This window comes from Botrytis byssoidea (assembly GCF_014898295.1).
Source record: "Botrytis byssoidea strain MUCL 94 chromosome Unknown BBYS_010, whole genome shotgun sequence".
Classification (NCBI taxonomy): Eukaryota; Fungi; Ascomycota; class Leotiomycetes; order Helotiales; family Sclerotiniaceae; genus Botrytis; species Botrytis byssoidea.
Genome location: NW_024065851.1, coordinates 1,329,005 through 1,348,510, shown reverse-complemented (window position 1 = coordinate 1,348,510; position 19,506 = coordinate 1,329,005). Strand labels below are relative to the sequence as shown.

General features: G+C 31.8%; 5 protein-coding genes across 5 annotated transcripts; 2 read left to right on the top strand and 3 right to left on the bottom strand.

The window, feature by feature from the left end:
* Positions 1-4,144: 4,144 nt before the first annotated feature.
* On the bottom strand, positions 4,145-5,629 carry EAE97_006011 (uncharacterized protein; the record flags this gene model as incomplete). The annotated part of the gene is made up of 4 exons (XM_038876524.1): positions 4,145-5,144; positions 5,194-5,321; positions 5,371-5,471; positions 5,527-5,629. 4 exons carry the CDS (start codon positions 5,627-5,629, stop codon positions 4,145-4,147), a joined length of 1,332 nt encoding a protein of 443 aa, XP_038733000.1.
* A 561-nt stretch (positions 5,630-6,190) lies between these two features.
* EAE97_006010 (uncharacterized protein) lies at positions 6,191-7,779 on the top strand (the record flags this gene model as incomplete). The annotated part of the gene is made up of 2 exons (XM_038876523.1): positions 6,191-6,343; positions 6,409-7,779. The coding sequence occupies 2 exons, from the start codon at positions 6,191-6,193 to the stop codon at positions 7,777-7,779; spliced, it is 1,524 nt and encodes a 507-aa protein (XP_038732999.1).
* Positions 7,780-8,089: 310 nt separating this feature from the next.
* EAE97_006009 (uncharacterized protein) lies at positions 8,090-8,970 on the bottom strand (the record flags this gene model as incomplete). Its single annotated transcript, XM_038876522.1, has 2 exons — positions 8,090-8,576; positions 8,669-8,970. 2 exons carry the CDS (start codon positions 8,968-8,970, stop codon positions 8,090-8,092), a joined length of 789 nt encoding a protein of 262 aa, XP_038732998.1.
* A 5,912-nt stretch (positions 8,971-14,882) lies between these two features.
* Positions 14,883-15,843, top strand: EAE97_006008 (uncharacterized protein; the record flags this gene model as incomplete). Its single annotated transcript, XM_038876521.1, has 2 exons — positions 14,883-15,181; positions 15,234-15,843. The coding sequence occupies 2 exons, from the start codon at positions 14,883-14,885 to the stop codon at positions 15,841-15,843; spliced, it is 909 nt and encodes a 302-aa protein (XP_038732997.1).
* Positions 15,844-15,994: 151 nt separating this feature from the next.
* On the bottom strand, positions 15,995-18,631 carry EAE97_006007 (uncharacterized protein; the record flags this gene model as incomplete). Its single annotated transcript, XM_038876520.1, has 3 exons — positions 15,995-17,232; positions 17,284-17,708; positions 17,856-18,631. 3 exons carry the CDS (start codon positions 18,629-18,631, stop codon positions 15,995-15,997), a joined length of 2,439 nt encoding a protein of 812 aa, XP_038732996.1.
* Positions 18,632-19,506: the final 875 nt, after the last annotated feature.

Below are 19,506 nucleotides of genomic sequence, written 5' to 3'. Positions count from 1 at the left end.
TATAGAATTGCTAAAGAAATTAGGTATAAAAAAAGTTATAATAGTAGCCTACTTTTTATTATAAGATTTTGATTAATTATAATTGAAGTTAATACCTTAATTCTTTTATTAATTATTAAAATAAATCTTTTCTTCCAAATTATTATAGATATATTACTATCAGATTATTTATAAATTAATATCAATAACAAAAAGTTTATTAGAATGATTAATTAAAGTATTAATTAATTCTTATAAAACCTTAAGTTTGAAATCAGTAATTTATTATTTAACGATTTTTCTACACTTAATAGTGAGCTATTTGAATTTAATAATAAAATTATTAAATAAAGTCTTCTTTATTTTACACTTATTATAATTTATAAAGATTTTATATAAAAGATTAAAAGTTTGATATTATTTATTTAATTTATATTAAATACTTATTATAATACATTATCTAAAAAACTAAAGATCGAAATTATATAGATTATTAATAATTATATTAAAATATATCTAGTTATTCATATAAACAAAACCAAAAAGTAAATTAACAAGAAATATAATCTTTTAGAATTCCGATTTATTTTTGTAATTTATAATTAAATAATAATTAATTATATTACAAAATACTATATATTAATTCTAATACTTTGCAATATCTTGCTTATTACTACTAAACTTTTTGGGAATAATAAGATATTTTTGATGGGGTAAAACTTGTGGGTTATTGTAAATAACAATTTTCAATATTTCAATTGTATCCTTTAATTTGATAATCTTTAATTGAATATCAGCAATTTGGATTTATACTGTGGCAATTTAAACTTATAATAAACTTATAATTAATTTAATTAACTCAAATATAATTTAAATAACTATGAAATATATAGTATTTAAATTATTAAACAAATCTATAAACAAAAAGATATCAATTTCAATAGAATTAAAAATATGGTTTAAAAAAAGGAATTATAGAAATAAATCAGGTATAAATACTTAATCAGCTATCTTCGAAATACTCCCACAATTGTAAAACAATCTTACAGAATTTCTGAACAATAATAACTAGGATACATAATAAATCAATAATAAATATAATTAATGTAATTGAATTATAACTTTAATGAAAATTTAATTAAAATGAAATTATAATAGCTTTTATAAAGATAGTATAAACTATTAAGATATAGGTAAAGACTTATATTATATTATAAAAATAAAAGAGTTATGGAAAAATAAGGTCCTACTTATAAGAAATAGGGCATACTAGTAGTCTATGCCTGAGACACAAAGGCAACTACAGAACATGTAGTTGGCGCCGTGACAGTAGCATTATAATTAACTTTTATAATAAGGGATATAAAACTATGATTAAAATTGTTTTCTAAAGTTAGAATATTATTTAATTTAAAGATTCCTATATAACCGATGGGAGTATAAGGAGTAAATTAGGAATGAATTTGAGTAGATAGGATTATATTATAGAATATATTTTGTATAAGGGTAGTAATATTAGCTTTCTTAATTGATATTTCTTTATTTAACTAATAACAATTGTATTTTTAAATAATAATCTCGAGTTTATTGATTTTTGTAAATTTGTTAATTAGTTTTTTAATAATACTATAGTTCTTAATATACAAATTGATTATTTATTAAAGAAAATTAAATATCTTTTTTTTCAGATTATAAAAGAAAATCTTATTATTTATAATTTCCACTTAAATAATAAGTAATTGGAATTTTCAATATTATATCACAAAATTGTTTCTCTAAGCATTATTAGGTATAATCTAATATTTATATTTAATTTATATATAATTAATTTCTATAGGATTTATATATATTACTACAAATTCATTGATTAATTAGAATTCTGTTAAATAAGGGATTTGAATATATAAAGAATATAAATATTTTTAAGCTTTTTCTTTTATTTGATTTATTATATAAGATTAATATTGCAATTTTATAGCAAACGATGTTGCATATAGCTTTAATTACTCTATAACTAGTAGCTATTATAAGCTTGCTTTTAATTCTATATTATTTCTAAATTTAAATAAAAATTTAATAAACTTTGAAACATATAATCTTTTTATAAGAATAATATTAAAATGAAAATGGAATATTTAATAAAATAGTGAATTATAATTAGATATGATTATTAATGAATAAGGATTACCCTCAAAAGAAAAAAGAGATTATTGTAAAGATTGATTTTATAAATAAATCTTTTTTTTATTTTTCTTTTTTCTAAAAATAAAAGATATCCTTTTAATAAAAATAATAGGAATATTAAAAGTTTGAATTTTATAATTCTTAAAGGAATCTATATAATATTACTACTATTATATAAACAAATGAAATAAATGAGTGGTATTAAAACTAAATTATAATAATATTAATTAAAACTTTTCAATTTCATTTTATAATATTTCTATTATTAATATTTACTTTTTATAATTTTAAAGAATTAGTTTTAAATTAATATCTTGATTAAAAAATCATTTCCACACTTTTTATTCTTTCCATATTTATCTATATTTATACCAAAACTATAAGAATTATTATTATTACTCTATTGAGATTAATTGTTATTAAATATAAAAACTCGATTGATAGGTAAATAATATAAATCTTTCAAAATAAACAAATTGTAATTTGAATTAAATAATATAGAAAATATAATAATAATATTTGTAATTCTATATATTAAAGGAATCTCTTTATTAAATGTTAATTGAAATAGATTTTCTTTATATAAATAATATCGAATTTATATAATTCATTTAAGAAAATATTAAGTTATAAAATATTATTTGGATAATTATCAAATGGTTATATAATTGTATAATAAATTATAGATAATATAACACTTTGCCTTATAAAAATTATAAAAATAGAGTATAATTTATTCTTAGAATCTACAATTATAGAATCAAGAGCAAAATATTCATAAAACGTTCCTATATATTAACTATATATATATAATTAGATACATATGTAAATACGTATGTGAGCGATCGCAATTGCGATTGGGTACAATCCGTAACAATAAGCGACTTTTTAGAATTTTTAGAATTTTTAATTTCAATAACTTATGACTTCTGAAATACAATTGTGAAAAATAAACTAGCTTATTTTTCATTCAATTCCAATAATCTTAAATTAGATTTTAACTTATTTTATAATTTCATATATAAATTGAATAATTAAACAGAGATTCTAGAAGTTGAAGAATTGATTGTTTTGGTGGGAAAAACGAAATCTGTGCGGTGAGTAGATTCCAGAACTCTTACCAAACGTTCATTTTGGTCTTCGAATCAAAACAAGCTTTGACTAATAGCCTTACATACCTAGGTAGACAAAGCTAATTTGACGTTCGGGGAGAAATTTTTCGATGTATATCTTCAAAGCTCTGAATTCGAGATTTTGAAAAAGGTTTGTAGTACAAGACCAATAGAATTGTCTGAGGATCTCACTAGAGATGGTAAGAAAATGAACATGGTCGTACATCACCTTGTAAATCACACTTCTGCCAGACACTAATTCATGATCAAGTTCTATGCTATCGAGCAAGACATAATAAGAATAGTAACATGCTTTTCAAAAGATAGATGTGGAACATATGGATGGGATGAGGACTTCTTTGTACTATATAACTAGAATCCAATTTGACAGACCTGGGAACACACGTGGAGTTATGGATCTTGTCAGAAACATTCAATTCGTAGAGTATTACCAAATTCAATTCCAGCTTCGCTAATTTTGCCAATAGTAATTCCCCCTATCCCAAATAATGTTATTACATCAAAGCAGTGATAGGCGAGATTTCTAATATCCAAGAATAATAATTCTCATAGAACTAGACCATATCAGTGTTCTCGATATCCTAGACCGATGAAAATCATGCTAGAAACGAAGGGTGTGAGAACCGCATTGCAATTGGTATTATACCTGGAATTCAGAAAAAGGTTTTGGATTCAGGACTTGAATTGTTAGGCCTGAAACATATTGAACTAAACGATGAATAGGATAGAAAATTTGCCGATAAAAGATACTGAATAAAAATTGGGTATTTGCTTTGCAAAATCGCATGTGAACCTGCCGCCTATTGATTTAAATACATCGAATTCCAAAGTATCACTTGTCTTCAAAATCATTGCGCACCCAAAGTTTGTAGTGCTGCCCTTAACTCCTTTACTGCCGTTTCAGCATCCTCAAAATTCAAGGCTGAAATCGCCCATCTTGCATGTTTTTGTGCTTTAGCAATTGCTTCATCGTCCGTATTTAACTGACTGCGAGCTTGTGTGACTGGTGGGACTATTGGTGCTGTAAAATTGTTTGATGGGGGAGGTCCAGGTTGATAGGTCTGGTTGGTAGGTGGTACATGTAGATTTCCATGGTCCGATGGTGGAGGTTGACGATAAAAGTCTTGAGGTGCAGTAGCTGACGGTTGTTCTCCGGGTAAAGTTGGGGGCGGAAATGATTGGAAATCTGGAGATGGCTTCATTCCGGGAGATGTTCCGGGAGAAATTCCAGGTGCGGCAAGAGAAGATGTATCCGGTAGATCAAGATCGAACGTGGTATCTGGAGCGGGAGCTGTTGGTAAAGTTGCATCTCGAGGTTCAGATGTAAAGGTTGGAACTTCTGGAAAATATCCTCCTCCTATAGATCCATTCCTATCTTTCGGAGATGGCTCGAGAGGGGATACATTATCGTCTTGGGCTGCATTATATGGAAAACCATCTCGAGGATATGGTTCGAATGGAGCCGATTCATTGTTTGGAGATCCTTGAGCAGATACTTGTTTAGAGGGGTGTAAAGATCGATCTAATGATGATTGCCTTGCTAACTTTACTTCCAATTGATCTTGCTCATCGGTGACATCTTCCACAGAAGCTTGCTGTGCTTTCTGTTCCCCCAACAACTGTACCTCGGGATCATTTGGATCTAATGACGGTAATTCATCCTTGGGAGTTGGTTGTGGTTTGGGATTAGATTCATTGGGATCTTTTCCTTCTTTCAATGCTTTAACGATACGAACTGCGTTCCATTTTGCATACTTGATCTTTGCTTGAGTTTCGACATCCGGTGGTGACCAAATATTCAATAGTTCCAGGAAGGTCGCTGCGGCTTGAAAAGTTTCCGCAGTTTGTCTAGATTCTATCAGTCAATGTTCATAAGAATAGATCATTGGGATCGTACTTTGTGACTTTGTTTGCCTCGACAGCTCGATCTGCCCTTGAGAATATTTCCATACCAAATTGTTCGCAATATGCTTGACCTGCAGTATCATCCATAATTGCATCGTTATCTGGGCTCTCGGATTTTATCTGCCACAATTTAAGTATAGTCCACTTCGCAGACATAGAATTATCATACCCTCTCAAGTTTTTCCATCAAAGTAGTAGTATATTGTAGTGTCTCTGCATCTCCAGTATGTAGTCCTTTCGACAGGATCTGGTTAACGATCCAGTATTCACCTGAGGGAATGGTAATGTTAGAATTTGGGTTGTGCGATAAGACTTCAATACGTACACCAATATGATATAACCGGCTTCGCATTTTCTAGCTGTGCCGCCTTGATAATAAATCGAGTTAAGTCCGCGGTCTTCAACTTTTGGGGAATTTGTGACGCCATTATTGACTGTGGTTGTTGAGTTGAAGATTGGTGGCTCGGTGAGTATAGGTAGGGTGGGATATGATTAGTGACGGATGAGAAAGCTTGCGCTGCATGTATGATTTGCACTTGAGTTGAGAGCGGCAGCGAGGTTGACCATGAAGAAGGTTATTGATTGATTTAAAGATCTACCTAGACGTTTCTTTGTGAATGGTATGATGAGAAAACAATGCGATGCGATGCGATGCTAGAACAGTAAATCCAGCCTTACAATTGAATATGATGACCCCGCCCCTCACTAATTGAATTCTGCCATTTCACCGCTCAATCGATACTAAAGTAGCAGTACGGACGGGAAGCCTAGTAACTCTGTAGGTATTTTACCCCGGATTTCATTTAATAATGATACCTCATCCAAATTCATCCACCTCGTAATACACATCTTGCGACTGTGGCCTTTTCGCATACATAAATACAACAACACCTTCACGTACTACAACGCTGTTTTCTTCTTACATGTATTGATAAAATTCAATAGCTCCTACAGCTACACGTAGTAATTACAATTCACAACTATCTAAAATGGTTAATACTGGAGTCATTTCAACTGCAGCTGCGGCTTTGTTGTGTGCTTTGCCCGCAGTTCATGCTGGATTGTACCCTAAGAGTTCAGCTGTTTTGTCAATCAATGGAAAGGACTATGATCGTATGATTGCTCAATCTAACCATACTTCCGTAAGTGTTCCGCTGATCCTCAATAATTCTATTGGCACATCAGTTGTTAACCTTCTATCGTACAGATCGTCGAATTTTATGCTCCATGGTGTGGACATTGCAAGAACCTTCAACCAGCTTACGAAAAAGCCGCCAAGAGTCTCGCTGGTCTCGCGAAAGTAGCAGCGGTCAATTGCGATGAAGAATCGAATAAAGCTTTCTGCGGAGGATTCGGTGTTCAAGGTTTCCCTACTCTCAAGATTGTTAAACCAGGAAGCAAACCCGGAAAGCCAATCGTTGAAGATTACAATGGACCACGAACTGCGAAAGGAATTGTCGATGCAGTAGTCGATAAAATTCCAAATCTTGTAAAGAAGGTTACAGATAAAGATTTGGAGAGTTTCCTGGCCGATGCGAACGACACTGCGAAGGCAATTTTATTCACCGACAAAGGAAAGACAAGCGCAACATTGAAAGCCATTGCCATTGATTTCAAGGGCAGTATCAAGGTGGCACAGATCAGAAACACAGAGAAAGCTTCCATTGAGTTATTTGGCATCACTGAATTTCCTACCCTTATTTTGTTGCCTGGCGGGGAAGCAGCCGAAGGAATTGTGTATGACGGGGAATTAAAGAAAGATGGCATGGTCAAATTTCTTACACAGGCTGCCGAGCCTAATCCAGATCCACCAGCAGCCAAAGCGAAAACTTCCAAATCCAAAGCAAACAAAAAGTCTTCCGCAAAAGCAAAGGAATCTTTCGAAGCAGCATCGGAATCTCACGCCAAATCCGAAAAGCCTGTCACTCAAACAGATGAAACATTAGAAAATCAACCCACTGAATCATCATCGCCAGAAGTCGAAACAGAGAAACCAATTGTACTTCCACCAGCGCCTGCAATTCCTATTCTTACTTCTGAAGCCGGCCTAAAAGAGAATTGTCTTGGTCCTAAAACCGGTACATGCATTCTTGCGCTTCTTCCAGATACCTCGAACGAGATTACGGGCTTAGCTTCTACTTCATTAGCCGAAGTTTCCCATAAACATCATCTACATCAACGAAAGTTGTTCCCATTCTACATCCTACAAGCCGAAAACCCTGGGTTCTCCCAAGTCAAAGAATCTTTAGGGCTGAAAGGCGATGCTGAAATTATTGCTCTCAATGGACGACGAAACTGGTATCGAGCTCTCCCTAGCAAGGGCGAATCCCTAGTTTCCGAGGATGTGACAATCGAAGCAATTGAGAATTGGGTTGACGCCATCAGATTGGGTGAAGGCGAGAAAAAGAAGATCCCCGAGGGACTCATTCCTGAAGAAGTTGAGGAGACTGTTGTGGAAGAAGCAGCTCCGGAACCAGAACCAAAAGCTGCAGATGAGCCTATGATTGCCATAGAGGAGCTCCCGGAAGATTGGGAACCACCAACCCCAGAGCCCGAGATCAAACACGGAGAACTTTAAGTAGGTTAAGTAGGTCTTTGTGAGGGAATTATGGAGTTCTCAGGAGGAATACGGTCTCACGAGTTCTCCTAGAGCGGTAGTTTGCGGCATTTGTTTACAGTTTGCATAGTAATAGTAAAAAAATATACCATCATTCATTTTGTTAATATATGAGACGTGCGCCAAACTTCTATTAACCATCAAACGGTTCCCTTGATGTAAAGTTCTTCCATTCCTGCCATCCTATCCTATTTCCATTATGACGCCATCGAAACACTTGGGTATCATCTAATGATGCTGTTCTTCCCTCGTATGATTTACAGATCTGGCCCTACGAAGCCATTGCACCACTTAATATTTTCTTCCCTCTAGTTCTAATCACCCCATCTAGAATCTCTCTGACCTGTTTACACCCATCCACTCCCACAGCCAGCATGCCCTCCAATCTACCGGCTTGTACTCTTGTCTCCATGACCAATGCCACAACTCCGTCACCATCGCCTTCTCCAGCAGTTGCAACCGTGAGGAACGGTAATTCTTGCTCCTCACCCAAATTTAAGTCCAACAACGGGTCTGCTTTCTCATCATTACTCGAATATGAAGATGTAGAGCCAGCTGTACAAGCGCAAATATAAGAAGGCATTGGAATACCAGCGTCGATTAAAGCAAGAGTCGAGGCATTGATAAGGGCAGAGAGAAGCGAGCCATCTAATGACAAAATGTGAAGGGAAATGAGGATTGTCGAATGAGAAGTCAAAGTAGTCAGAAGATGAGGAGTGAAGGTTGTGGATAAGGTACTTGAAAGTTCTTGGATACGTCTGCAGCGAACCTGATTAGTTTCCGTTCCGCTCGAGCCAGTAGAGTTGAGATTCGCAATACGTAGCGAGTTAAAGAATTGAAGGGGACTCACTTATCATTCCTACCATACTTCTTCCTATCCACACCTGCGAAACCTGCGAAACTGATCTCCACTCTTACTTCCGCTTTTTCCCCCGCATTGTTACTCCCACCACCGCCAATTGATCGTAATTTTGAGGGATCACAAGGCCCAGTCACTGTGCAGAGAACTTGGGTATTACCCATTGAAAGATACGAAGATCCATCGGATGAAGGTTGAGTTGAAATTTGTGCTGTAAGACGGCGAAGTTCGTTCCATCTGCGACCGTCAAGACGGAGAAGAGCAAGAGAGTAGGTTGATGTGTCGAGAGGCATGATTGTGATCTTGAGAAGGGCGTCAAAAGGAGTATGTAATGGGATGTGCGCGTATACAAGCTTGCGAAGTATATGAAATCTTTATGAACCAGAGGTCATGCGAAGGACTCTCTGCTGAAGTGGGGGACTTGTAAGAGGCAATGATGTGAATGATACAAGTGTTTCTTGAAAGTTCCCAATTCGTGAAGCTCAAAAAGCTTTGGTAACAAATTATTTTTGTTGATCTTAAGGTTATGGTAGATTAGATAAGATTAGATGTGTGGTTATTAGTCAGCTCATTATCTACTAGATGACCTCCTCATTCTCAATATCTATTCAAAGGAGGATGATTTCTCTCAACATTCACGAAGGAAAATCTAGGGAGCTGAGCCCCCGACATGATATTTACCAATCTAAGAAGATTGATATCTCTTTATTCATGGCATACACGTACTACTTGATTCTAGTCTTTCTCGTTCATCACTGTAGTCTGTACTCGAGTGTCTCGAGTGTTCTCATCCTCCACCAGTAGGTGCACAGACTCACAGGACAACGTGACAGGAAAGCACAATTTCACACTCAAATTTATCAACTTCAAAACTCAATCAAAATTCCAAATTCCATCTAATATTATTTAAATTAAAACATATAATTTATAAATATAAGATTTATATAATATATAAAGATTGAATCTTAAAAATGAATATTGAATTTAAAAATCAAATAATATATTTTCCTATTAAATTTTTTAATAGAATATTATATAATTGATTGTATAAACTTGAATTTTGTTTTTTTTTGAAATAAAACTTTCACTATATGAAATTCTTATACTTGAAAATAATAATTCTTAATTTTAAAGTTAAATATCAATTTTTTGAATTTTAATTGAATTATCAAAATAGCTCTTTTTGGTATGAAATTGTGCTTTTCCTCTTAAGTGTCCCGTGAGTCTGTGCACCCACTGGTGCTCATACTACCTGACTCTAAAGTGAATGCTCAGAAAGTTGATCTACTTATTAGCTTGTTCCTCAAATTTGCTTCATAGAACGTTACATTATTCTGTCTTTCAGAAACCTCTGCGTACAAAGCTTATACAAATATATAATACTTTCTCTATATAAAAAAATCACTTTTTTCAATTTTTTAGAAATTTTAATTTTCAAAATCTACAATTTTTCATAAGAAATTATTAAAAAAAATTTAAATCATTTTATTGATTTTCTATTATTTATATTAATTTTAGTAATTTAATTTATTTATATATTGAAATACTATAACATGTTTTATTAGTGAGTGAATTATATCAGTAAATGAGTTATTTCGAAAACTATTTAAATCAAGCTTTTTAAAATATTAATATTTTAATAACTAATTATTATTTTCTTAAATAAAAGATCTTAAAAAATAGTTAAAATCTAGATTTTTAATTGATTCAATTTTTATAAAATAATTTTATTATTTTTTTTTAAAAAAAAAAGAAAATTTGTTAGAGTGAGTGCAAGGCGATGACTAGTATAAGTATAGATATAGGTTTAGAATAAGACTTTTCATTAATTTCTTTTAAAACCTCTTCTTGAAGTTATATATATATAAAAATTCTTCAATATCGGAATAATATTAGCTTAATGCTAATTCTATATCAATATTTATAATAAAGTTCTTTTTCTTAAACTTTTATTCTTGAAAGCTTTTTAAAGCTATTCAATAGTTAATCGCTATTATATCGATATATTTTCGAAATCTTATTAAATCCTATAGCAAAAGTTAATTATATAATACTTATATTCTCATTTTATAAGATTCAGTTTCTTTATAGTTTTTGAAAAGAGTTATATTATAATACAAAAATACTAGAAATAAACTAATCCTTAATTCAAAGCTTAAAACCCTTGAAATTTTCGAAAAAATTCGAAAGAAAGAAATCGATTTGATAGAATAATGATTTATATTTGATAGGGTTTTATTTTCCTTTTTTTAGTTTTTAATTTTAAAAATTTATTTATTCTGAAAATATATAAAATCTATAATATTAGAATTTTGATAGTACTTTATTATTATATAATATTCAAAATCCTGAAAATCCTAAAAATAGTAAAAATTCGAAATATCATAAAGAATTTAAAATTTCAAAAAATCTGAAAAATCTTGAAAATCTTGAAATAATAAAGCTCTATTAGTTTCTCACTAAATTTTCCAAAAGTTTATAAAATTTATAAAATCAGAATTCGATAATAATTCGTTAGTATAGTATTCAAAAACCCAGAAACCCTAAAAAAATACTAGAATTCTATAAGCTAGCTGAATAAATACATTTAAAATCTGAAATCCTAAAAATCCTAAAAATAACTAAAAAAAATACAAAGCTTTAGTAACTTTTCATTGAATCCTCGAAATTTAAAGGAAATCCTAAAAATAATCTAAAAATAATCTGAAATCCTAGAAATAACTTATTTATATTTATTATAAAACAAATAACTCTAATAAACATTATTTTGTTTTTGATTAAATACAAACTACTTAATATAATATTAACTATTTATAACCAGCTTTAACTAATAAATCTAATTATTTATAAAATAATCAATTAGACTTTTTTTATATAAAAAATCTATAAAATATTATAAAGAAACTCTATCTTCCTAATAGAATTTATAAAATAATAAAAATATTACTAATATTTCATAAATATTATCTAAAATAAAATTTGTTTTCTCAAAAGAATCCTTTTTTTTTAATATTCTTTTCTTTTTCTTTTTATTCAATTATTCTATTTCATTTCAAAAGAATATAAAAAGTATATTACAAAAATACCTTATAAATATTCTAAGGATTCATATTATAAAAATATTTTCCTTTTCTTAATTTTCTTTTAATTCAATTTAAATAAAGGAAATAGGGATTATCTTAATGTAAATAATATTAATTACATACCATAAATATATCGCAAGTATATTATAATCTAATTGAAATAAGATTTTCGAAAGAACTATCTTTAAAGCTTTTGAAGCTATTTTCAAAAACTAGTTACTGGTTTGCTCTAAAAAAATTTAATAAAAAGAATTATTAAAATAAATATAAGATAATAATTAATATAAATATAAATATATATTTAAAATAAGACTTTTCATTAATTCCTTTTAAAACCTCTTTTTGAAGCTATATATATATAAAAATTCTTCAGTATCAGAATAATATCAACCTAATGCCAGTTCTATATCAATGCCCGTAATAAAACTATTATGATTTTTGTTATAAAAAAAACTATTTTTATAATAATAATTTTATAAATTCGAATTCCTTAAAATTGATTAGATTTTGAAAATTTTTATATATTCAAATATTATAACATATTTTATTAGTATACGGCCCATATCACTATACAGCCCACTTTCACTCTAATATACACTTTCAAACCTATATTTTTCTATAATCATTAAATCAATTAATTAAAACTTTTAAGATTCTAATAATCTAGAATCTATTATATTATTTTAGTAAATTCTTATATTATATTCTGTTTTTCTATATTTATTATAATATTAATTAAAAAATACTTTTTTATTAGAATTCCTTTCTTTTTAATATTTATTATATAAATCTAAATATCAATCTTTTATTAAAATAATATTTCAAAAATCTTTTATTTAATAAATATTCCTTTTGATATAATTGAGTTTTTTTTGTAAATTAATATTTACTTATGTCACGGCGTCAACTACATGTTCTGTAGTTGTCTTCGTGCCTCAGGCATAGAATACTAGCGTGCCCTACTTCTTATAAGTAGGGCCTCACTCTTTCATAGCTCTTCTACCCTTATGATATAATATAAGTCTTTACCTGTACCTTGACAACTTAATATTTTATTTATTTTTCGAAATATATGAATCTTTATATTCAAAAATATTTTTTTATAAATTAATTTCTTTATATTTCTAATTAAAGCTAATATAATTTCAAATATAGATATAAAAAAGCTTAATTGATAATAAGTTATTTAAATTTTTATTAAAGTTAATTTTAAAAAAGCTTTAATTAAATTATAAAAGATTTAAGAGATTTATAAATCTTAATTAAAAGAGGGGGGAGTAAATATACAAATTTAAATATTCAATTTTGAAAATATAATTTCAGAATTGAAAAATATTAAATCTATTTTTTGAAATTCTGGTTTCATATTTTAAATTGTAATTGATTTTTGATATATAGTTTTGAAAACTATAAAGAATTTAATTTTGAAAATAAAATTAATATATTTTTTAATAAATCTATTAATTTGAATATTATATAAATATTTCAGATTATTAAAACAATTTATATCAAATAATTAAATTAAATAATTTAAATATAATAATAAATATATATATTTAATATTATTCTTTTTATAATATCTTTGAAAAGCTTTTAATTCATAATTTTTATATTTATCTAATATTGATATTAAATATTTGCCTTTTTTTGAATCTTAATATATTTATTAAAATATTTTAATTATTTTAAATCTATCTCATTATTTATTCATTTATTAAATAATCTAATCTATAAAAAAATCAATTTTGATATATTAATTAAAGAGATAAATCTATTCTTAAATTATCAAAAATAGAAATATAATTTTATTCTTTTTATTATTATATATAATTACTATAATCTATTTTTTGTTATCTAATTATATTATTTTACTTCGATTATTTTGTTTAATATTAATTACAATTATTTTAGAATATATAATTTCTATTATAAATCTCATTTTATTGAAATTATAGAAATCTTTATTCAAAATATTATATTTTGTTTAAATATTTACAATTAATCGAAATTAATTTTTAATAAATTGAAAATCTTTATAAAAAGTTTTTTAAAATTATAAATATAATTAAAACATATTTTTAATTCAATTCAATGTTTTATAAATCGATACACCCAAAGCTTTTCAATATACTTTATACTCCTTGATTTAAGAATATAATTTACTATATTTTTTCTATATTTCTAAATTTAAATAAAAAATCTCTTATATTCATATCAAATATATATTCAGAAATAATATTTTCTTCTATTTCTAAAAAATTATAAAATATAGATCAATATTTTAAATAAAAAGTAATACTATTAATTCAATATTATAATATTATATACAGAATATATACAGAATATTATATATCTTTATAATCTTTTATATACTTGTTTTTTTATTTTTCTAAATAATTTCAATAATAAAAAATATACAAGCTTCTTAATTATTCGAATTTATTATAAATTATTGATAAAATATATATTAAAAAAATGAAGAGTGGATTAGGGTGAAAGTAGACTACATAGTGATATAAGCTATACACTAATAAAACACGTTATATCAAATTTTCAGAAAATTATATTCATAAATAAAGAAAGTGTATAATTACATATAGACGAATTATGTATATAAAATAAGTGATCTATTTACTGATATAAATTACTCACTGATAAAACACGTTATAGTTAGTTAAAAAGTTGAAAAAATAAGGGTTTTTAGTATGTTTTCGCTAAGTGTGCGACAAGCCGGGGCCTCAACTCTTACCCCAATCTCACAAGGCTTGAGCTTCGAAATCTCCGTAGTTGTTTCAGAGTCGAAATCCTTCAGCGATACATTCTTGAACTTCAAGATGTCTCCTCCTCATTGGTCTCTTCCTAGAAATTAATATCAAAAGTTTTCCAGCCGCAGATTCAATGGAATGAATCGGCGCTTAAAAATATTTCTCGGGGATATTCGACGAGTTATCGTGCAAGGAGTCACTACCACCTCATTCGTCTATATTCCTTTTGCTTTCAATGAATATTTTTAGATTTAGCAAATCTTTGGTAGAATCTCACTACCCACATCATGCAAACTAGATACTTCTTTGATCTTTCTTACTCAATGTTTTCAGACATCTTTCGATAATATCACACCGATGGATACCTACAAGCAATTTTTTTCGACAAGTGGTTTATGTTTGAACACATCTGTTGAGACTCAACCAGGTCTTGAAGTGCAAGATGCTTCTTCAGGGAACACATGGCCATGGTCATCACAGGAAACCCACGCTGGAAAACAGGACGAAAAGGCTGCAATATTAGAGCGTAGGCAAATCGCGGGGCTATCGATAGGAACATTTTGGGCCTTGGTCGTCTTGCTATGTCTCATTGTCGGAGGTGGAATAAGTGGAGGTGTAGTAGCTGGAATTGCGGCACAGAGAAATAATTGCAAGAGGTAGCTTGAGTCTGTGAGACATTTATGGATTGCTGTTAATCCATCATCTTAGCACAGGTATCAACACAAGTCCGGGCGTAGAGAATTCTGCCGCTTGGGTATGCTCGACAACAACAAACGTCAAATATTCGACGAGTATCGTAAACTCGATAGCACCTTCAACGACAAGCTCAGGATTGATAATAGATAATTCAAATATAGCTTCATCGTCTACGACGTCATCCACGCCGTCTAACCCATCAGTATCGACTGCGCCAACATCCCATTGCTCCGATGAATTTTCCACATTTAATGATTCTCTCGTTCAGCCCCTCTCTTCAGAGGGTTCAGCTATCGAATTATCAGGCATAGCGCAGACTTTTCGCGTCGCTTGTTACACAAACTATCCGTCTGGCGCTCAATATGGAAATCCAAGAATTCATGACATCATGAAGATATATATGCCGGATCTAACTCAGTGTATGATGGCCTGCGCAGAGTATAACGCGGGTTATTCTACCAATCTGCAAGGTGGGATCGACGTAGGAGGGGGCTTATGTAGGGCAGTCAGTATGGTAATAAAGGACGGGGAGTTTTGTTATTTGAAGAATGGGACCGGTGTTAACAACACGGCGAATAGTGGGGGTGATGCAGTCCGAAAAGATAGTGCTATCTTGCAATAAGTAAGGAGTTACACGCACAGGGTAATTCAAATAGAACCATAACATTTTTAATCAAATATCTTCATTATCATTATCTCGAATCGAGTTTCATAACACCACGTTCATCCAGGGAATCTTTCATATCCATAAACCACACCATCATATACCCCAATTACTCCAAAGCGAAACATCTATCTGTGCTTTCTGCATTATTACCCCACCAATTTGGCATGGTAACGACTTTTCCTGCGCCAAAGAACAAGAAAATCAATAACATGTTCAAATTGAATCCTGCATCGAAAGCAGCGGCAAGGATGTAATTATATCGTGCCCACATCTCATATCTATATCTGTACGCCCAGTAGGCGACAATGAAACCACCAATAATGGAAGAAGTGTATCCAGTAGAAATGTTTCCGTAGAACGTAGAAAGACCGGAGAAGAAAATGGTGGTATTGAAGAGATGAAATTTAGCTTTGGGAAAGCGACAGTGGAGAATATAAATGATGGGTGGGCAAATTGCTCCAACAAGGAACCCGTATGGAAGGGGTTTGAAAATAGGCAACTGGAAAAGGCGTAGAGGTCCGATGAGAACATATTGCGTGCTGGTAGTCAACGTAGTAGCGAGACCTTGTCCAGTCCATTGATGTGTTGGATCTGTTACAGCACCACTCAAATAATCCGCTTTTGAACTGAGCACCCATTTTACGACACCATAATTGATTGGAATACCAATGAAACAGCCGAAGACTTGGGCAAAGAAGGTGTCTCGAGGAGGAATATGCATATAGTGACCAATCTTCTGATCTTGAAGCATCAGTTGTGCACGATACCATGCATCACCAGCGAGGGATGAGTATACCGATGCACCCGAAGGATTCTTGTGTCCGTCGACCGCGTTAACCATCAGGCCATACAAGAGTTCGTTGAAGGTACCGATTGGAAGTTGGAAGTTGGAAAGGGCATATAGCCAGCCAAGTGGGACAACGACCATAACACCTGTAAGAACGGCGATGAAATATGTCCATAAGGGAATAAAAAGATTACCGGTGCCCAAGATTACCATCATAACGACAAAGGTGACAAGGAAGAGGATCAATGACCACCACCATGGCACTTCTTTATAAGAACGTTGGAGGACATTCAATTGATCGCCATATTGGTGGTTGATGGTTTCTCCCTCGACTTTGTTCTTACGACGAGCGTTCAATTTCTTAAGTGTATCTCTGATCTGTGTAAATCCAAAAAAACAAATCCAACTGATACCGGAAGTGTATGCTGCATAATCAAAGAACATGTTCCAAAGTTGTTGAGTACCGACGTAGATAGGCCCATACTCCTCGTAAGCAGTTTCATTTAGTGTGGCTTGAGGAGTGATGAGCTTAGTGGTAGGATAGGAAGTACCGTTTTCTGATGATGCATTAGTATTTATCAGAGCATCATTCGGGGCATGTGACATACCCATGAAGAGACGATTAGACATCAATTCAAGCTTCCAACTACCCAGACTTCCCCATTTGGCGGCTGGAAGCAATATCCAACAGTTGACTACAAAAGCCAAAAAGATAATTACTTGAGTCCACCAAGGAGTTACAAACAAGCTGTTGGAATTACTCAAACTAGCAATACTTGACCAATCAAGTGTCAGATTTAAGAAGCCCATTCCCCCCAAACCTGAGCCCATGAAATTCGCAACCTTGTTCTTTGGGGCAACCCAACAGAGGAATGCCAAGGACCCAAGCATTGGAAACACGAACTCTGGGAGGAATTGCCATAAAGTTATTCCTGCAAGAACTCCAAAGAATACTCTCATCTGTTTCTTTGAAACACGGGATGGATGTTGTCTCTGCTTCTTTTGAGTTTCAAAGAGAGCGGTCTGACAGAGTCTATTGAAATTCGAAGTTAGCTATCATCATTCTCCAATGTTCTCACTACGACCCACTGCCCAAAAAAAGTTGGAATAGACCTGGGTGAAGCCAAGTTGAGGCAGGCGCAGTAGGATTAAAGGACGTCGAAGAAAATCTTAAACTTACGCTTGATACCATGGGTATTGAGGATCATAGAGCAGGAATTGTCTAGCAATGGCTGCAAAAGAATACCCAATGTATACTACGGACCACATAAAGAATATCGCAACTGCTGGATGAATGGTAATTCCAAAGTAGAGCTCGGCAATTGAAATTGGGGCGTAGGCCAAATTGTAAGTGGCACCAGATGCTGCAGAAATGGTAACCAATACATGTTCCTTTGTTCCCCATGGACCTGGATTCAGACTAAAGCTTCCTCCAAATGGTAACCAGATGGTCTTGGCTGGAAGAACCTTTGCTAGCCAAACACCAACATAATTCGAACAGATTTGAACGAAGAAGACCGAGTATGGAGCAGATGTCGTACGGAAATGGCTCATTTGTGATAAGAAAGCTCCCGGTGCGACAAATATCAGAGTCAGAAGAAAATAGCGAAACGTGATCGTAGGTTCGGTAGGATCATCCTCGAGACTGACGATTCGGCGAACTTGCCATGGAATATCCTTAAGTAATGGATCATCATCACCAAACCTTCCTGATGTTGGCGTCGCTTTTTCGATGTCGAGAGGTGAGCTTTCGACAATAGGTGAGGACCCTTTGACATTTGTTTCGGGATCGATTTTCTCGGTTGGAATACCATTTTCCTCAATGGATTTACTGATTTCGTCGGTGCCGGTGACACTCGATGCTACCCCATCATTTTCATGATCGACAGATGCGGGGGTGATGTTATCCTCCTGCTGCCGAGGAAAGAGGCGGCTTCTCAAAGATGAAAACCCCATTTCTCCAAGACTGAATGTTGAGTCAAGAGAAGATACCAAGAGATGTGAAATGTAAGTGAGGCATGGCAAAAGTTACAAGAACTAGTATATACGCAAGAGAGGTCTCATACCGCCACTAAGCGTATTCGATATGGAAAAAATTGATCCATCGGTATTGCACCATTTACCATTCTTATCGCATACTACTAATTATTAGATTACAAACCGAATATCATTTCGATTTGTGGAACTGGCCGTGCTAAGGTCCCTTAGCACACCCATGAATAGCCCACAGCGGTGGGAATTTAACGGGACGTAGAATCCTTAAGAAGTGATCGAGCTAACAACACAGGTAGGGATTTTAGATCTTCCGATTCAAGATTTTGGTATTGAGATTTGACCGTTGTGGGTATAAAATGAATAAAGTATGAATATATCATAAATAATAAATGCTTTCATTTGTTCGTTTAATGTTGAGCATAGATGAAGGGGGTAAAGAACACATATTACTGGTATACTAACATTTTAAGCTTAATTGAATTCTCGACCAAACCGACGAAAACAGATCAAACTATTATTCATATATCGGAGAAAAGATTCCTATTTAGATGATGACAAAGTCACAACATCATTTTGAAAATGACGTGCTTTTTAACACTCCACAATCATTGAAAATTTTCCATAGAGTAGGAAAATGGTGGTGAACAATTACAGAGAACAAACATAGTCCATACGTAAGAAGTGAACAAAGTGGAAAGTGTAGGAAAGCATATTAAGAGTGCAAACGTCGATAATAGTGGGAAGTCTTCGGAATTTGATAGTAAGAAGACAACGATTGTCTAGCCGCCGATGGTCTGGCCGTTGGTGATGGAATGAATCGATGATATGATATCGGT